This window comes from Cyanistes caeruleus, chromosome 10 (genome assembly GCF_971803275.1).
Source record: "Cyanistes caeruleus chromosome 10, bCyaCae1.hap1.1, whole genome shotgun sequence".
In the NCBI taxonomy this organism is placed as follows: domain Eukaryota; kingdom Metazoa; phylum Chordata; class Aves; order Passeriformes; family Paridae; genus Cyanistes; species Cyanistes caeruleus.
Window position 1 is genome coordinate 5,510,798 of NC_141710.1, and position 18,975 is coordinate 5,529,772.

Here is an 18,975-nt window from a genome sequence, read left to right on the forward strand (position 1 = left end):
CTGTGATTTTTCTTGCACCACAACAGCCACTGGAGTAATCCCTTCTTAAGCAACACAACCTGTTGATGAAGCCACACTGCTCACAAGTGCAGTACAAAAGAAAAGCTTTTGTATTTTCCCCAGTAAAAGCTCTCACTCTCTTTTGGGTGGCTGTGTTTTGTGCCTTAAATGCATTTCTTAATGCTATGAGTCAAAAATCAATCTCAATAAAACTGCAAATTAACAAGTAACTGAGGATCTAGAAGCAAAGCTGTACCTTAAACTGTGCTGTAAATAATCTAAAAGCATTATCTTAATGCACTGTCACAGACTAAAGAAGTAATAAACATCTAGGGGATAAGAATATAAAGAAGCCAAAACATTTTAGTCAGAAAGCAACCTAGAAATAAGGAAGACACACTCTAGAAAGCCAGGGAATTAACAGTAGAATAAAAAGGAAAAATAAAAAGGCAGAAGGCAACAGAATATCCCACTTTTTAAAAAGACCAGGTATCATCAAATCATTAAATATTTCCTGACTGCTACTTATCATGAAAGATACTGGTAAAATTTCCACTCTTGTTGAGTGTCAACAAGCTGCAATAGTTTCACTCTCATTAGTTTTGAATCAATATGGGGGAAAAAATAGTAGAGCCTCTTGACCAAACTTTTAATTATTTCTCAAGAAAAATTAAAAATAGCCCCAACTGGGGGATGTTTAAGCATCTGAGTCACTTCGATGGCGTGAAGAACCACAGCTGGGGGATGTGTAACTTTGGTGACCTGAGGAACCCAAACTAAGGGATGTTTAAGCAGCTGATACTCACTTTGGTGACTTGAGGTCTCGGTGGATGATTTTGTGGAGGTGCAGGTAGTTCATGCCACTGGCAATTCCCGTGGACCAGTCCACTAGCAGCCGCGGGGTGACCTTCCTGCCAGCCCGCAGGACCTCATAGAGCTGCCCGTGGGCACAGTATTCCATGATGATGCAGTAGCACGGGGCCTGGGTGCAAACTCCCCTGTCAAAGAGAACACACAGTGAGGAGCAGCAGACAGACAGCTGGACCACCACTAAGAAACAGCTTAGCTCCTGGATGGAAAAAACCTTCCCAGAGAACTTGAGCAAACGGCTCTTGCCTGGATAAAGCTGACAAGGGTCACAACCTACTTGAAGGCGATAATGTTGGGATGCTTGAGCTTCCGCAGGTGCTTGATGTCTGTCTCGTTCTGATCCCTCACTTTCTTGATGGCCACCTCCTCTGCTCGGAATTTCCCCAGGAAGACGGCTCCCTGTGCCCCGCTGCCCAGCCACTGCAGCTCCGAGATCTCCTCAAATGGCACCTCCCACGTGTCTGGGCACAGGCAAAAAAATGGGATAACGGAAAAGGTCAAGACAGTGAAAGTGTCAGAGCGCACCTGCCATCAATTGTGCCACAGCATGGGCTCTTCTGGAGGGAGTAGGTGACATCTACTCCTGGTACAGCTGAGGCACACACCACATGTGCTCCAACAACCCTTTCAGCCATCCCAGCCACCTCTAGCCTGCTCATTCCCATCCTTCCAGCTGCTTTTTCACCTCCCTGCTAAACACTTGTGTGAGCCACTCCAGCTTGGCAGGCAGCAACTGACTGTAACAGGGACCCTGGACTGGCAATTCTGGGAGATCTACTCCAACACTGAACAAAGTGCATGACTCCATTGAAAAGCATAGATTAGAAGAAACATTTAACATTCACAAGTGATATAAAAAATATTGAGTGTCTTTTTCACTACCTGAAATAAACAAAAATAGGAAATAAAAGTCAGAGGTGGCAGGCTGCAAAACACCGAGCAGCAACTACCAAGACAGGCAACACAAAGCACATCAACCACAGCAGCAGGCACAGAAATAGGTCCTTCCCACACCAACATCATGTATATCAATGTCAAACTGGAAAAACAACCTTAAGTAATTCCTCCTCTTCGGTACCCACACACATTTGTAGGGGTAATGCTGGAGTGGTCCAGTGGCACTGTATAAGCTGCTTCAAGAGAGCTGCACCCATCTGAACAGAAAGCCCTGTTCCCTGTCAGTCACCTTGAAATTACCTCAAATCTCACAAGCAGCAGGATAAAAGGCAGGCAATTGTTTATTTACTGTAATTCAATAAAGATCGAAGTTTGGAGAATAAATTATTTAGCTGCAAACCTAACAAGTAACCCACTGATTTCTGAAATAAAAGGAAGTCACACCTGTACAGATCTCTGTTTCACATGACTACAAAGTGTGTCCTCCTCTCATCCAGACTCAGAGCCTTTGGGATGTTCCCAGGGTTGCAGCTGGGATTATGCTAGTGTCTGTTATAGATACTGTTATCACTGAAAGGAAACTTGTATATCCCAACTGCCTGTGGCCTGATCCCACTTCCAGGCTTTCCCTGGGATCATTGATGCAACAGGCAGGCAGTGGCTGCTGTCTCCTGTTGAGCAAGCTCTCCCCCAGCATGGCCATGGGAAAGCAGCTCTCCACCAGAGCCAGACCCCAGCGCTCCTTCTGCTCACTGAACTGAAACCACAAATCCGCAGCAGAAATTCCCTCCACCTTGGCAGGGCAGAGTTCAACCCCCAGCACATGTTCCTTCACAGATACAAGGCTATTTTCCATACTCATGGAACTGCTTGCAGCTTTAAACATAAACTGGCATTAAAGTTTCTGGATATTTAAACACTCAAAGATTTTTTAAAAAAGAAAATTATTGGATAATTAATAAAATTCATTCATTCATACTTAAATCAAGAAAATCTGTATTTCTATTTAAGTCACAAATGCATCCCTTCTGAAAGGAGGTGACAAATAGAGGTGATTTTTGTGCATGTTGATGAACAGTGTTTTCATATGGGCAACATAGAAACTATTCTGTTGTACTGAAATAGCTGTTCCTTTCATAGAATCATGAATGGCCTGGGGTGAGAAGGATCTAAAAGCTCGTCCAGTTCCTTCCCTGCCATGGGCAGGGACACTTTCCACTATCCCAGGTTGCTCCAAGACCCATCCAGCCTGGTCTTGGACACTTACAGGGATCCAGGGGCAGCCACAGCTTCTCTGGGCACCCTGTGCCAGGGCCTCCCCACTCTCACAGGGAAGAATTTCTCCCCAGTATCCCACCTAATCCTGCCCTCTGGCAGTGGGAAGCCATTCCCTGTTGTCCAAAGTCTCTCTCCATCCTTACCTGTGGGAATTCTGTCTTTCCTGTACAGGACACAGAACACTGGCATTCATTTCCATGAAGCATCTACAGTTTGTGAGCAGTAATGAATAACTGTATCACCTTGGAACCTTAGTTTGCTCTTAATACTCCCTACCACGTAATATTACCTTCCTCTAATATTCCCTCTGCAATGGTAAAGGCTTAGAGGGACTGTAAACAAAGTAAGCAAAAGTTCATGTGGTTCTTTCTGCAGAGTCATCTCATGTTTATTTTGAAGCATAGATGCTCTCTCATATCCCATTTGCAGCCTGATTGTCAGGGGCACAATTCCAGAAAGAGGTTTCCACGTAGTGACAGTGAAATATCCCACATATTTGGGAATATCAAGAAGAACAAAGAGCCAAACCATAGGTAACATACAGTGCAGTAGTCAGACTCTTCTGGGCCTTAAGAAACCAGTGGGATACTTCCCCTAAATAAATTTAAGTAATAGGAGCAGGAATTGCGCAAGAACTTGCGTTTCTGAGGTGATTAAGAACCATTTGAGTAGAATGATGAGAATCTATTTCCCATGGGGAAGAAACGCAGGAGCAGCCTGAGCCATTGAACCAATCTATTTGGAGGAAGTTTTTCCCAGCACTGGCTGCTCTCCAGCACTGGCATTGTGACAAGAAGCATCTCTGGTTTACACAGACCCCCTCAACACAAGCACCCTCCAATGGGCACCTTGCTCTCCAGGTACACACAAAAACCCTCACAATAATGGTAAACACACAACTTGTGAAAGGGAAGGTGAAAGCAGCTCCTGGAGACAGCTTCTAATCCAAAGGAAATGGCTGGGAAGTCTAATGAGTCTCTAGGAAACACAAACAAGTCTTGCTTTAAAGTGCTGGAGTCCCCACAATCGCAATTAAATAACTGATAGATGTAAATTAAAGAACTGAGTGTGTGTCCCTGAAAGCACTCCTCAACAGCCTTTAGAAATCCGGGTAAACAACTGGAAAATCATAGGAGGGAGGGATTTTATGGGTCAAACCGCAAGTACTTAAACCTCAGATAATCAGCTGGCACTGAACAATACAAAAGCAGACATTCCCTGAAGGATGACTCCTCACCAAGCAGGGATTGGCATCACTTGATCAACCAGCAGAGAGCCTGCAGCAGTTCCCAGCTGACCAACATTCTGCCCAGGTGTGTTCTGAGAGCAGCACACCACTCCTGTTGACCATTTGGGTGTCAGGAAGGACACTCAAGCAGTAATTTCAACAAGATAATGCAGAATCGTGTAAAAGCTCTTCTTACCTTTTCCCTCTTTCACTAAGCCAAAGCTTCCCAGGCAATATGGGCTCAAGGACATGAAACCTATTTGTCTTTTACTACTTGCAACCACAACACCACCACCATGCCCCCAAAGAATGGGCCTGCAGGACAGCCAAAGCAGGTGGGCAGGGATACCAGGGAGCAGCAAAAAGTACCATGAAGCACCTGCAGGCAACATAAAATGGTTTGGGTTGGAAGGGATCTTAAAGCCCATCCCCTTCCACCCCCTGCCATGGGCAGGGACACTTTCCACTATCCCAGGTTGCTCCAAGCTCCATCCAGCCTGGCCTAAGACACTTACAGGGATCCAGGGACAGCCACAGCTTCTCTGGGCACCCTGTGCCAGGGCCTCAGCACCCTCCCAGGGAAGAATTTCTTCCTCATCTAATCTTAATCTCTCTTTTATTAGTTTAAAACCATTCCCTCTTGCCCTATCACTACCTCCCCATGTAAAAAGTTGCTCTCCCTCTTTTTTATAAGCCCTCTTTAAGTACTGGAAAGCCACATGGCTCCAGATCCAAACTGGACTCCTACCCCTGTTGTTGATTCAGCCCAACACAGAGGATTACTCCTGGATGAGGCTTTAAGTAGTTGTCTGATAAAGAAGGGGAGGGGGGAAATGGTCTGCACAGACCCATGGCACCAGCCCAAAGCTGTAAAGCAGCTCCCAGGGAAATGTAAAGCCACCACGATCCTCTCCCTGCTGCTGAAAGAGCCCCAGACATTTCCTCAGCCACACATCACTTGCACAAACACAATCCATGCATCCTCTGTGTTCTTGCTAAAAGACAGCAAAAATAAAAATAATCACATACATCAGTTACTGAACTGCTGGCTTGTATGTAGCTGATGAAATGCACACAAAGATGATTTTCTGGTGGTAAGAAGCAAGAATGAGATCATCTGGAAAAGAGAACATGAATATTCTCACAAAATCCTCAAGTTTCAGCACAGAAGCAGTTTGAAAAGATTTATCCTTGAGTAATAGAAATGTAGTACTGTCACCAGAGTAACAGATGTCATCAGAGCCAGACAACTGAGCAGCTCCAGAAGAAAAAAATAATAACATTTTGAAAAAAATCTTCTTTTCACTCCCCTTTGCAACAGTGAAGACACTGAAAATGCAGCTCAACCACACAGTATACATATAGCTGATCCCAGTTAATCCTCAGCCTTACCACATCTGTAGCCAGTTCAAATCTGCTCTTTTAGAAGGGCCTGATGCCAGCAGCAAACAGCAGAGTGCCCCTGGATGTGTGGCTCTGAACATGCTCCCAACACAGCTAGACACTGTGCACAGGAACAAGCTCTGTGTGCACCCTCCAGCCCCAGTACTGCTCTCAGCTGCTCCTTTTCATTCGTTACTGCTTCAATCTTTTAGTTTGATGACTTCCATACAAAAGCGAGTGTCCCCTGTGGGCCACCAAAGCACAGATTGCACTGTGCTCTCCAGTGCATCTGCTGGCCCAGTTATATGGGAAATGGGATCTCTCTGTCTCACAGGCCGCTCTCCCAAAGCCTCCTTTCCAAGGGGACAGGGACACACCAGCACAGGATGGCTCAGAGCCAGCAGTGGGGACAGGTGTGGGACACACAGAGAATTGCTGGGAGCGGCCACTACCATTCTGCATCGGCAGCCTTTCCTCAGAAATTTTTAGTTTCACTTACAAACACTGAGCATCCAACCCAAAGCACTGTCACACAGACACTGACCAATGCCTGCTCTGAATGTCATCCAACTGCTCAGAACCTCCTTTCCTCCTTTCCCTTCCCAAGGGAGACTCCCCACCCAGACAGCCCCTTTCAAAACTGTTCACCCCTTGTGCAATCACCCCAGTAGCCTTAATCCCCTAGGGAACTTCCTGTCACTGTTTTTATTTATAGTCTGAACCACATGTGACACACCGAATTTACAACATGCAAACGAAACAGAACCAACTGTGCCAGAGAATTTCAAACCAAGCAAACCCTTGCACAGGGGGCTGCTGCTCAGGAGGCACCTGGAATGCAGAGGTACACTTCCTGCTCGCTGAAACAACTGACTCTAGAAAGCTGATCTCAAGGCAAATTCATCTAACATGTTATTTAACAGCTCTGTTCCCTCATATCAGGAGCTGCTCCCCATCCCTCTGGGGTTTAGATTTGAACCACTCAGACAGGTTTCTGACCTTGTATCTTATAATTTGTCAGTGCCAAAAAGCCATCTGATTACCACTGCGTGATGCTCAAAGGAGACTTTGCCCCATGGTACTGCGGTGGCCAGGCTGTTCCCATTTTCCATAAGCCTCAACCATTTCAGCTCCTTAATTCTAATGACAGCTTGTTCTTTTCCCATCTGCCACCTCCCTCCCCCTGTGCTAGGGGAGAAATCAGACACCAACAGCAGAGCATACTCTGCTCTTTACCTTTCAGTACCCCCTAAAGATATATATAGAGATAGATATATAGATATATATGCAGTCAACTGGGACATCACTTATTCTCAAGCTACAGATTTTATATGTATTTATACTCACATACACTTACACATTTACGCTTACACATCCAAATGGAAAAGGTATAAATATTAAAGAAGATATTTCTGGAAAGACGAGTACTAAATGATATTTTAAAGAGGAATAATACTCCTGAATAAAAAGAAATAGAAGTCTTTTAAAAAGAGAAGCGATACTCCTGCTATTTGGTGGTCAACTGGGGACATCCCTTACCTCGAGGTTCTGAAGTGGAAGTGCCTATGTCTGTGTTTTTCATCTGGCATAAAAAACCTCCAGAAATTAACACAGGGACTGTACCAAGAAATTCAACACAATTCCTTCTCATCCCCACGCTCCGTTCAGATTCAGGCCTTGTCAGTATGGTCCAAGCCACGGGGCTGAACAGGCAGCTTTGACTCCCTCACGAGCCGCCTTTGCCACACAATGGATGTTGGCCTTACAGCGCAGGATTTATCCCTGGAAACCTGTGACAGGGCTGGGCAAGACCAAAACGGCCACGTGGAGAGCTGGGGAAGAGCCCTGGGTGACTTGCCTCACCTCACCCCAAAGCGGGCCGTTCCCTCTTACCTTGCTGCTGCAGCTTGTAGTCCGTGGAGTAGGCCTTGCCTATGATGTTCCACACGGGCCGCAGGCACCCGAAGAGCCCCTCGAGGAAGCCGCCGCTGCCGCTGCCCGTCCGGTTGAACTGGACCTTCACATCATCGGTGGCACCACCAGTGTCGCCGTCCCCCGGGCTGCGCGTGCCCTGCGGCAGCCCCGGCTCGGGCTCGTCCTGCTCCCGCAGCTGCAGCACGCTGTTCTCAAACTGGTCGCGGGCGTCCTCGCTGATGCTGGTCAGCACGGCCGCCGTGCCCGGGCTGCTCACACCCTCCAGCAGCTCGGCCGGCAGCGAGCCCCGCTCCCGCACGTCCTCCAGCAGCTCAGGGGACGCGTGGCTCCCGGCTGTGGGGTGCTCGTCGGGGAACCTCCCCAAGTCTTTGTCCTCACAGAACGCTTTGCCGATGGAGTTGGGAGAGGAAGACAGGCTCAGGCGCTCCTGAGTGCTGGCCATGATGCCGTGAGTGTGCATCAAGGAGACGGCCCGAAGGGGTGCTCAGAGCATTTGTAGGACACAACTCACATGTGACATGTGGGCCCAGTACCTGAAACAAGAGGAAAAAGAATAACTTCAATTTTTTATTTAAGTATTTTCACTGCGTGCAGTTTCACTGAGGTGGGCTGATAATTAACCAGACTTTCCAGACAGCCGCTGATACTTAGTAAATAATTACTGCCCTAAAAAAAATATAAATGGTTCCAACAGAAACTCCACTCAGGTAATACTCTCGGTAACCTACTGCAGGAATTGCCCAGTAAACAAACAACACAACTTTAAACAAGAGCCTAAAGGTCAAAGTCGTGAAAGATTCTTTGCAGAGAGTTCCTATAGCATTATCAGGCTGAAGCTGGCCCCAGCTTAGCTATGGTTTGAGTCCCACCAGTGTTCCTGGGCCTGGAACAGCCCACAAGCTCAGGACCCCTCTGCAAACTCTCGAGACAGAGTTAGAGAAACAGAGCCCTTTCATACAGGTACCTTGATTCCACCAAGGGATGGTTTATGGCTGCTCCCTCAGAGTCCCACCTAGTTATGACCATCCCAGACCTTTGACTCACCCTCCACGTCCATTATGGCAAGATACGTTCAATTTTCTAAGCACATGCATATCGCCCTCGTAAGCAAGTATAACTTGGAGAGTTTCACAGAACAGCAGACCTTCCTTGCTGATCTCCCGCCACTGCTCTCCACTTCAACCTGGTATGAGCTTTTGGGAGGGTGCACATAAAACAAGAGCTGGGATCCCTTTTCAGAAGTGCCACCATCTCTCGCTCCATGCTCTACTGAGAGGTCTTTTTTCCATGACCCATGCTGGTGCCACCTTCCCACAGAGCCAGGTTGACTGCTGGGGGTCATGCTGCCCACTGCAAAAACAGCTTTGGGATAGTCCCTTCTGAAACAGCAGGCTCTAATGCTGGGCCACAAGTAATTAAGTGAATTCAGCCTGCAACATGGAACAAAGTCCAGTTTTAAATTCCAGAAGACGCTGAGAGTGGGGTAAAAATAAAAAGGCCTTAACAGGAAGTATTTTGTTAAAAAGTAAGATCAGTTATAGCAGGTACAAATTTCCAGGTTCTGCAAACAGCCATTGGAAGGGAGAAAGAGGTGGCCAGGCAGGACACAGCCAATGGCAAGGGAACAGCTCAGTGCCATAGCTCCTCAGGATGAGGTCACTGCAGAGAGGAGAGATAAGCCCTTCATCCTGCAGGGTGAAAAGCTCCCGCCCTGGGCTTCAGCCCTTCTCCAGCAGCTAACAGGAACAGCCAGGAACCTGGATTACCTTCCTGTATCCTGCCTGATCACATGGGGTTTGCAGAAAAGCTTTATTTAGGCTGAAAACTTTGTTGTTTAAAAGAAAGCAAAACAGCAAGTAAGGCAGAGGCCACAGCACAGCCCAAACCAGTACAGGAGCTGAAGCAGACTCATTTGGGAAGCTGAAGAGTTGGTTATTCCTGACCTGCCAGTGACCAGCATTACCATGACCAATTCACAAGTGTGGGAAGCTGCAGTGCGACCTCATAGTACAAATACTACTAGCAGCAGTTGTTATATTATTGCAGATTTTGTTATTGGTAAGAACATGCTTCAGATCTGAACAGAATTTCAGGAAAACACCAGGCCCAGCTCAACTCAAGTGTTCCTGGGCACAGCCTCTGCTCATTACCTAAAGTCAGGGAGTGAGTGTTTAAACAAGAGCAGAATGTTCCTAGAGAGATATCTGCTTTTTTCTAATATCTAAAGTCTGCTTAATATTCTAAATGTAGAATATTAAGCAATGCAAATAAAACATCAGCCACGTGTCCTGCAAGAAACCCAAATGTAAAGGCTAGAATGTGAGTTAACAGTGTCCCAAAATATCTCAAATTTAAGTATTGGAAAGTGCATTAAGGATTAAATCAGACTTGGAGAATAAAATAACTTTGCTGTTATGTGACTCTCAAGAGTACACTACTACAGTGTGTAAGGCTTTGCTTTCACATTTTTAGTTTTCTGCCTCCAGAATGTTTGATCGTGGAAATTTAACAGGGAATGAGTGGCTCCTCACTACATAGCTCAGCCAAGAACAAAGCTCCAGACTTGGAGATATCAGGTCTGTTTTCCCAGATCAAATTGCCTTCTCCAACACTGAGATGTTTCAAACAAAAAAAAAGCCTTTAGGCACCATGTCCTGACACTTTACATGCCCCTGTATGTGCTTCATGGGGAGAGAAGGCACATAAAAGTTATGGAATTACTTTCAAACTGGCATGATACAGACGAATTTAGGCCCTTACATAAGCAGCCTGATTTTCAGAGGTGTAGCAAACTCATTGTTTGGAGAGCATGAAACAATAGAACTTCTTTTAAAAAACTACCTATCAAGCCAATTTGAAGCAAAATGGTGCAGAAACCCTGGGAGGGGGAGAAGGTGATTTCTGCCACACTACTTCAGTGCTGACTTGTTGGGGGAAATTAATTTTTTTAATTCTCTTCTATTGCAGTAAATTCTGCACTGTGCAACCTCTTGCCTTAGCGAAATGTGATTTAATCCAATGAAAATAGGTTGGTTTAGATCTCACCATCTTCTTGAAACAAGGGAAGAAAAGCATCTTCCAAGTTTTACTGTCATGCTGCCACTATTCTTTTAGTCATAGTACCAAAAGACTGAGATTTTTCATGCTGAACTCTTCCCAATAAAAGAAAAGGCAAACAAAAGCATTTTCCTGAAAGTTTGAGCTTTCATTATATCCAGACATCCATACATTCAGGATGCATTCATAAGGGTATGCAGTGACAGCACAAGGAGGAATGGAATTCAGCTGAAGGAGGGCATGTTTAGTTTAGATAATAAATTTATAATTATTAGATAATAATAAATTGCTCCCTGTGAGAGTGGGGAAGCCCTGGCAGAAGTTGCCCCTGGATCCCTGGAAGTGTCCAAGGCCAGGTTGGATGGGGCTTGGAGCAACCTGGGACTGTGGAAAGTGTCCCTGCCCATGGCAGGAGGTTGGAACTGGATGATTTTTAAAGTCCCTTCCAACATAAGCCAGCCTGGGATCCCATGTCTGTGCTCTGCATGTGCATTTTTACCTTTTCTAGGGAAAGGCATAGCCAAGGGCGGTGCTATTTCTACCCAAGTGATGCTCCTGCTGCAGCAGCCTCCCAGTCAAAAGCTGGAAGCTCCATGTGTGGGAGGACTGTGCATATTTAAGAGATTGAGACTTCACAAAGTGCTGCTGCACACACAGACTTGAAGGCAGACCCTTGGATTTGAACTGTTTTGATGAGTTCATGCACTCTGCACTAACAAATTTCTCTTCTGACTGGAAGGAAATTCAAGGCTCGGTGTAATTTTGTACGATCACAGCTTCTCATAAATTACTCCATTTCCGTGCAAAGTATTTTTTCCAGGCAAAATCCCACCGCCCCCAGACAAGAGCAGCATGAAATGCACCTCTTCTCAGAAGAGTGAGGCTGTACCTCAACATGTCGGACAGCCCAAAATTCAGTTTGAAACTATAGAAAAGTGAAAGTTTACTTGAACCACCAAGAGGATGGATCAGCTACCAAGGTACACTCTCACCTTGCCTGGTAATGTGCCTGTCCCTGGAAACAGCCATCCACTCTGGGGGTCCTCACACCCCCCCAGAGCCACCAAAGCAAGTGGCTGCCTACACAAGTTCAATATTCGTAAGAGTGTCAAAGCAATGGCCAGGTTTGCAGCTGAGTTAACACAATGCCTTCTGTGAACCATTACTGAAGTTTCTCCATTAAAGAGCTGTGCTAAAGACTGAGTGGCAAATCAGACACAGCATTCCAGATACAGCACACAAACCAAACCAAACAAAAAGTCAGTGTACTGGAAAGGTGATGTAGGCACAGAGGCCACTGCTCAGTCTCCTGACAGCCCAAGTATCCAGTAACACCAAGTTTGCTTCCTTGAATGCTATTTCTATCTTAGCCAGTGAAGCATAATCTCTGCTTGCACTTCCAACATGCAAAGGGGATAAAAGCAATTGTCTGATCCATGTTTAGGGGCTGAAACAGCTTCTGGCAGATATTATCCAGCTGGTACATGGAACTACCACAGACAGAGGAGATTCCTGCCCAGATCACTACTTACAGCCAAACCCTGTAGTCCCCTTGCTTTTTCCTGGTATTCAGTGTGATTTCCTCCTGGCTACAGCAGGCACAAGGTAATTACACATTTCCTCACTGACAACATGACTGGAATTTATGTATGTATCATCTCAACTAGTGGCTTGTGACAATGCTTTAAAAATGTTCTAAAAGCTAACAAAACCACAAAAAGCGTGTCTATAAAGCACAGACATCACGTTCTCCTGCTCCTTGTGACTCTCTCTCTCTCAAATTCTACAAGGAATTTTTACAACAGATTGATGCACAGTCCTCTCCCATCACTGTACAACTCCAGCACAGGAACAACTGAGAGCTGCTGAATTGGCAAGTCCCAGAGCTTTTGTTGTCACTTCTGACCTTTGGGGTTTGAACCATGTGGTTTTACTACACAGGATTACAACAGACTTTCTTTTCCTGTTCTCCTGATGAAGAAAATGTTACATGAGTGGATCAGATACTCCTCTTCTGCCACACTTTTTACATTACTTGGAATACAGGCTTGTGTTTTGCATGGTTGCTTTGAAAACAAAAAAGTAAAAGTAGATTCATTAATGGAGAATGGGTTACACATCACCAAAAGGCAAACTGTTTTCAGGAGCATCAATTTTTTTTTTTTTTAAGTTACATTATTACATTAATTAATTACACTACATTTTTTAAAGTTACATTATCTGTTTTGTTAGGTTGTAAAAATAAGAAACTACACAATGAAGCTTGCTCACATTAATTTGGTATAACCCCGCCCAGGCTATGGGCAAACCTTTAAGCCAACTATGGAGTACCCCAAGGCAAAAACTTGGGTGATTTTAAGCCATCAATCTTCTCAAGACACATTGCTCCTTCAAGGAAGAACATTTCTTCCCATCTCACACCCACATGAAAGCCACACCCCAGCTTTATCTTTAAATATTACAATTATATTACCAGAACATAATCAATTGCTGATAAAACAAGTGAAAATTCTTCATCTGACCCAGCTGAGATTTTCTGTCACTGCCATAGCTCTGTTTATATTTTTGCATATAAACAAACAGCACATTTACCTGAGAAAGTGAAGTCTTATCACGCTGGCTTTTTTGTGCTTTACATTGCTCCTTCAGGATGTCAGATAAACACTACAGTACTCCTGCACCTCCTGAAGAATCCTGACTTGAACACATACTTTTACTTCCTCTCTCCAATAAATATTTGGATGCCAACTCAACATAAGACAACTTTCTTTTGCAGACACTATAATCCTCACCTGAGTGATGTGGTAGCAACTGCTTAGGGCTCACGACTATCATAATCATCATAAATTTAAAATGTTAATAGAATATTAAGATAGTCATGGGCATTAAGCACATGAGACCACAGACATGTAACTGTGTTGAATGTAATCTGTGTTATCACAACAAAGCCTGAGTTCGTGATGATTTAATTCAGCCTTTACTCAATATATTCCATCTATCAAAAACAGGGACACATAATTTCTGGAAAAGTGATTTTAGTTGTGATATCCTTTTGTCTGTGGTTGTACCAGTGAGAAAGAGAACCCTGTCTAGCTCTGTGGCCTGAACCCTTTCTGACAATGACAAAAATAGCACCACGTACCAGCCAAGAAATATCCATAACGGCTGAATTCCGGCTCTGTGCAGAGCCAGCTGCAGGTTTGCTTGGCACCTTGCATGTCCCAAGCAAGCCTGGCTGAGGAGAAAGAAGTGGCACCTGGGCTGCAGCAATGGGATGAAGCCACAGAAGCTCAGGAGGTTCATCCACTCCCCCCATCCTGCTGCAAAGCCAAGGGAAGGGTGCAGCCAGAGCTCCCCCCTGCTCACAGCACACTGTGCTGGTGTCTGTGCCTCAGCACACAAAGAACTGGTCCTGTGCAGATGTGTCAAGGAATTTTTTTAACCAGAGCACTTCCACAAACACTGTGCTATGGGGCAGGGAGTTTTGTAGCTTAATCCTGTGTTGTACAAGGTAACACCAGCTGCTCTTCATTCTTCATGCCCTTAATTCCTTTCTTTCTTCAAACAGCCAGTTGTTCCCTGCTTCAGTCACACCTGAATATATTATCTCTTTAATTCCAGCTGTGATTTAAAGAATTATCCCATCCTCCAATCCTTTTTCTCAAGTCTAACAATTTTCATTTGACCTTCTCACTCACTATATGAAACTTCCCCTGAGCTTCTGATCACCTCTTTTTCCATTTTTCCTGTATCACCTTAGAGTTATAGAACGTACAATCACAGAGTACTTTGGGTTGAAAAAAGCTATTAAAACCTTAAAATTCGTGGCATGGACACCTTCTACTAACCCAGACTGGTTGTTCCAAGCCCCACCCAACCTGGCCTTGAACACTTCCAGGGATGGGGCAGCTTATCTGGAAAGTTGAAGAAGTCAGACCACAGCCAGGATTCCCAAAAACGACAGAATCCCACAGAAATGCACAAAGGCACAATGATCATTCTGGTTCTTCAGGATGCTGAGCTAACTTCCATGGATCTCTTACAACATAAGATCTCATTCTTGAGCAGGAAAAGCTCCATCAGAGCCTAATTCTGACTGGATGTTAAGACTGAATTGTGTTTAATCAACACTATATTGAACTGGTATTTTATCACCCAAGTTTGCTGGAGCCTTCCAGTACTCCCTGCAGGTGGCCTCCATAGTCATTACCCTAAACATCTTCCTTGTGCAGTCTCACAGCCTAAACAGAATATTCCTAAAATATCTGAATAAGGGAAGAAAAGGTGGGAAGAATATGAGTAGTGCCATCTCCAAAGCAGAGAAAAATGTTTCAGCATTACCATCCTTTTACCCCTACTCTTACTCCATATCATTTAACTAGTAATCTGTCTGCCAGCCTGGTGTCTCAGTTATTTAATAGGTATTTAGCCTCTTTAAGAGTCTCTGGTAAGTATTCCTGCCAAATCCCAACAGATTGTATCAACCAGATCCCCCTTCCTAGCATGCTCTTGTCTCCTACAAAAATAATTTAATAGATTTCCAAGGCAGACTTCACCTTAAAAGAACTGGTGACTCTTATCCCCACATGCAATGTGTGCATCTGCCTGGCTCTCAGCATGGGAATGAATTTCTACCTCCAACACCATGAGACAAATGTTTCACTAGAACCTCCTTCAGCATAAGGTCACAAATTTGCAGGGTTTGGTGAAGCAGTGCTTTATTTGGAAAGAGAAATCAAGCATCCACTTATTTTTATTTTATTTTTTTTTCAAAAGGACCAAAAGAAAAAAAAGCAATAAAAATTCATCTTGGTGAAGAAGAGAGGCAAAGAGCCCATCCAGCCTCCTCTGAGTGCAGGGAGACCTTTCCAGTGGCAGGGAGAGCACGGCCTGCTTCACCTGGCAGCCCTGCCAAGCACCGGCTGGGAAATAAGCACCTTACGTAACAGCGTATTTTCAGCACTACACACAGAAATGCTGCCTCTATCCTGCAGAAGGTATTTTTGGATCTGCTAAAATGCTACTGTGTTCTTCCAGGGCTTTGCATTCTTCTGCTCAGAAATTGCATAATCTGATGCCATAGGAAATAAGTGGTGTTGCATAATGACTCTCGTATTGGCTGCAGGGACCAGGGACAGCACGTTCCTGCTGGAGAGCAGCCCGGCTCCGAGCCCAGGTGCTCGGCTTTGGGAGAAAGGGGAACCCACCAGCACCTGCCTCTGGGGAGCAGGGAAACAAACCAAGGACCACACAGTCACTCCGCAAAAATCAGTGTAACTAAGTCACCCATTTGCTCTTTGCTCCCCTCCCCATGGCTGCTTCATGTCGTGAGCTACGTGCACCCAGGGAACACCAGCAGCTCCACACACCATCTCACCACGGACATCCTCATCACAAGCCCATCAATGCACTGGAAAACATTCAGCTGGGATAAAGACAGACTAAATATATTACCATCTAGGTAAAAGGCTGATTAGCCTTTTATACTACAGAATTACTATTGAAATCTGTCTCAGATTAAAATGTAGAAATGACCTTAAGTTACACTCTTCTCTTCTGCCTTTCCAGCTGCCTCCATAGCAGGAAACAACTTTTCAAACCCAGGCACAGGCTTCAGACTCTGTTCCTCTTCTCTTCATCCTGCCCAGTTCTGCACTTTTACCTTATTGACAATCCCCATATTATTATTGATCCATATGTTATTATATTACAATATAGTTACTATATGTCATTATATTACTATACAACATTTTATATTACTATACAACATATTATAATTATAATATTTTATATTACTAATGCAATATTTTATATTACTAATATAACATTTTATATTACTAATACAACATATTATATTACTATACAGTAACAACAGATTTAAGGATTCAAACTGAAATATTTTACAACAAACACCAGAAGAATTTCCAGTTTAGTTCTCAGAGGCCTTACAGCCCCACTGACATTGCCACATGAAGGCACCAAATGTTCCAGTCCTACCAATGAACAACATCTTGCAATTTCCCCCCCCTTACAGAACTGAAACACTCTATTTTCCTCCAAAGAGTAGCACTAAAATTAATTAATATCAGAAAGATCTTTGAGGATGAAGATCAGTATCGCAGTGCTGCTTTCAGGAATCCAGTGAATGAATCAAAGTCTCACTTTAATTCACGTGAGGTGTCAGACTGGTCTCAGGTAAACTCGCTCACTCCCACGCTTGTTTTTATTTTTATAGTAGATATGAATTATTCAACATTTGCAAAGCACATTTGACATGTAAATGCTACTCACACAAACTTCTCTCAGCACTAAGAGCTTATGTGCTTCACACCCAGTATTAAAGTAACTCAACAGCTCTCCATGAAAGTAGAACAATTCCCAGGGTAGGCGCAGTGCTCCGGCCCCTGTGTCCCACAGCAGGTCCATGCCTGGGTGCACCTGCTGGGCAGGGGAAGGATGCTGGAAATCCAGCTGGCAGATCTCGGATGGGAAACGACAGCAGCACTGAGTTGTATTTAGCAAGCACCATACACGAGCAAAGAGGATTACTCCTCGACAGAGGCAGCACAATGCCCTGCTCAGGAGCCTCTCGTAAGCCTGTATTAGAGACAGCGCAGGGCTCGAGGTGTGAGCCTGCTCCACTACAGCTTTACGCGCTGGTAACTCACAAACAGCGCGGCCCTGGGGTGTGGCCCAGAGGAGCTCTGGGGCCTGGCTTGTGCCGTCCAACCCTGCAGAGAGCAGCACTCAGCACACCCCAACCGGACTGCTCGGGCTGCAGCTGATGGCTCAACACCTGAGGATCTCTCCAGGCACAGAGGATGGTGAGGCCTGGACCTCCTATGTTTCAGCAGGAGAGTCACAGCTGTACAGTTGCATTACTGGTTTTTGTGACCTCCAGAAGGGAACAGAGATGGGGCTCAGGAAAGGACAAGCATCCTTGGAATGAACAGAATGAACAGAGACCTCCATTCCTCCAGCCCACCATGCTGGAAAAAGTCCAGCCTCTCACCCCTGCCAGGACTTTCTCCTTCCTTCCCTCACAGCACCTCAGTGCTATGTTACCAGCAGCTCCAGGGGGAACAGCACCAACAATCACAGCTTCACCACAGGGTTATAAATCACAGACTTTACACAGACAAATCTGCTCTTCCTCCTGGCCTACACCCAACTGTTGCCAAAGCCTTTGAACCCCTTCCAACCACCAACTTCTCAGTTGAAGTTGTAGCAGGGAGAGAGCACAAAGGTCAAAGCACACACTGAGTATTTATAGGGGTGGGAGTAACTACACACAGAGCTGAGGCTCCTGGCCCAGCTGCCAACTTGGTATTCAGCCCTAAGTAGTCTGTGTTTTGGGTGAAATATTTACCCCCCACTCCCCAGGAGATGAGACTGATTTGCTCCAATGTCACAAAACAGGAACCTACAAAAGCCTAAGCCCCTGCACGGGATGTATTTGCCAAGGAGGGATAAAAAGCAAAGTCCCATAAGCTGGACAGGGCTTGGTGAAGAGCCAAGCTCCTGAAAGCTTCAGAGGTAACATGTGCCTCAGTTGACTCATTTGGATTCAGTTGTGGCTGAGAACTCACTGGAAGTTGCACAAGCAGTGAACCTGCTGCTCCCTTCCTCCACTGGGATCTCAGGTCAGAGCTTGGCTAAAAGGCTCAATGCATCTTCCCCTGCCTGCCCTGGCCCCAAAGACCAGAGCTGAAGGACAACCGGCACTGATTTAAAATCTGTTCACACAAGCCATGCCAGATTTCTTTTATTTTTATATTTAAAAAAAAAAAAAAAGTTTTATTTAATAACTGCCATTTTGAGAAGCCTCTTGAAACTCTTGAAAATCCACCCCCCACATCTCAACTGCAGACAGCCTGGAACAGGTATAAGGTGGGAACAACTCAAGCCTAATCAGCCACCATCTCACATTTGCCATGAAAAATAAAGTCCTAACAAACAGGAAATGCTTAAAACTTTTCTTATCCTGCCACTACTTAGAGCAGACCCGTGTTTAAATAACTCCTAATTGTGAAAGGTCTTACCTAGGAAGAGATTTTCAAATAAACCATTACTCAATTTTCTGATCCACTGAAGATAAGCCACTTACCTAGTCTTTACAATAGGAGATGAAAAAGGGAGGGAGATGAAAAAGGGAGGTTAAAAATGCAACCAAAAAAACCCCAAACATGATTAAACCCAAGTTCACCTATAGCTAGGGAACAGTGGGAGTCCACACCATATATTCTGTGCTAGAAGTTACTTGCTAATTCCAGGCACAAGGGTCAAAATGAATGCCAGCTATAAATTTAACTATCAGGCAGCAGGGG

At 45.0% G+C, this 18,975-nt stretch overlaps 1 protein-coding gene across 10 annotated transcripts in view; it reads right to left on the bottom strand.

Annotated features, from left to right (window-relative positions):
* Window positions 1–18,975, bottom strand: part of MAP3K13 (mitogen-activated protein kinase kinase kinase 13) — a 71,833-nt gene that overhangs the window by 17,473 nt on the left and 35,385 nt on the right. For all 10 annotated transcript variants that reach the window (XM_086844373.1, XM_086844371.1, XM_086844370.1 and 7 more), the window contains 3 exons: window positions 7,550–8,124; window positions 1,148–1,331; window positions 807–998 (listed from right to left, as the gene is read on the bottom strand). In XM_086844373.1, the coding sequence (XP_086700499.1) occupies window positions 807–998; window positions 1,148–1,331; window positions 7,550–8,051 (878 nt within the window). In that variant the 5' untranslated portion in view covers window positions 8,052–8,124. The remainder of the gene's footprint in view (window positions 1–806; window positions 999–1,147; window positions 1,332–7,549; window positions 8,125–18,975) is intronic.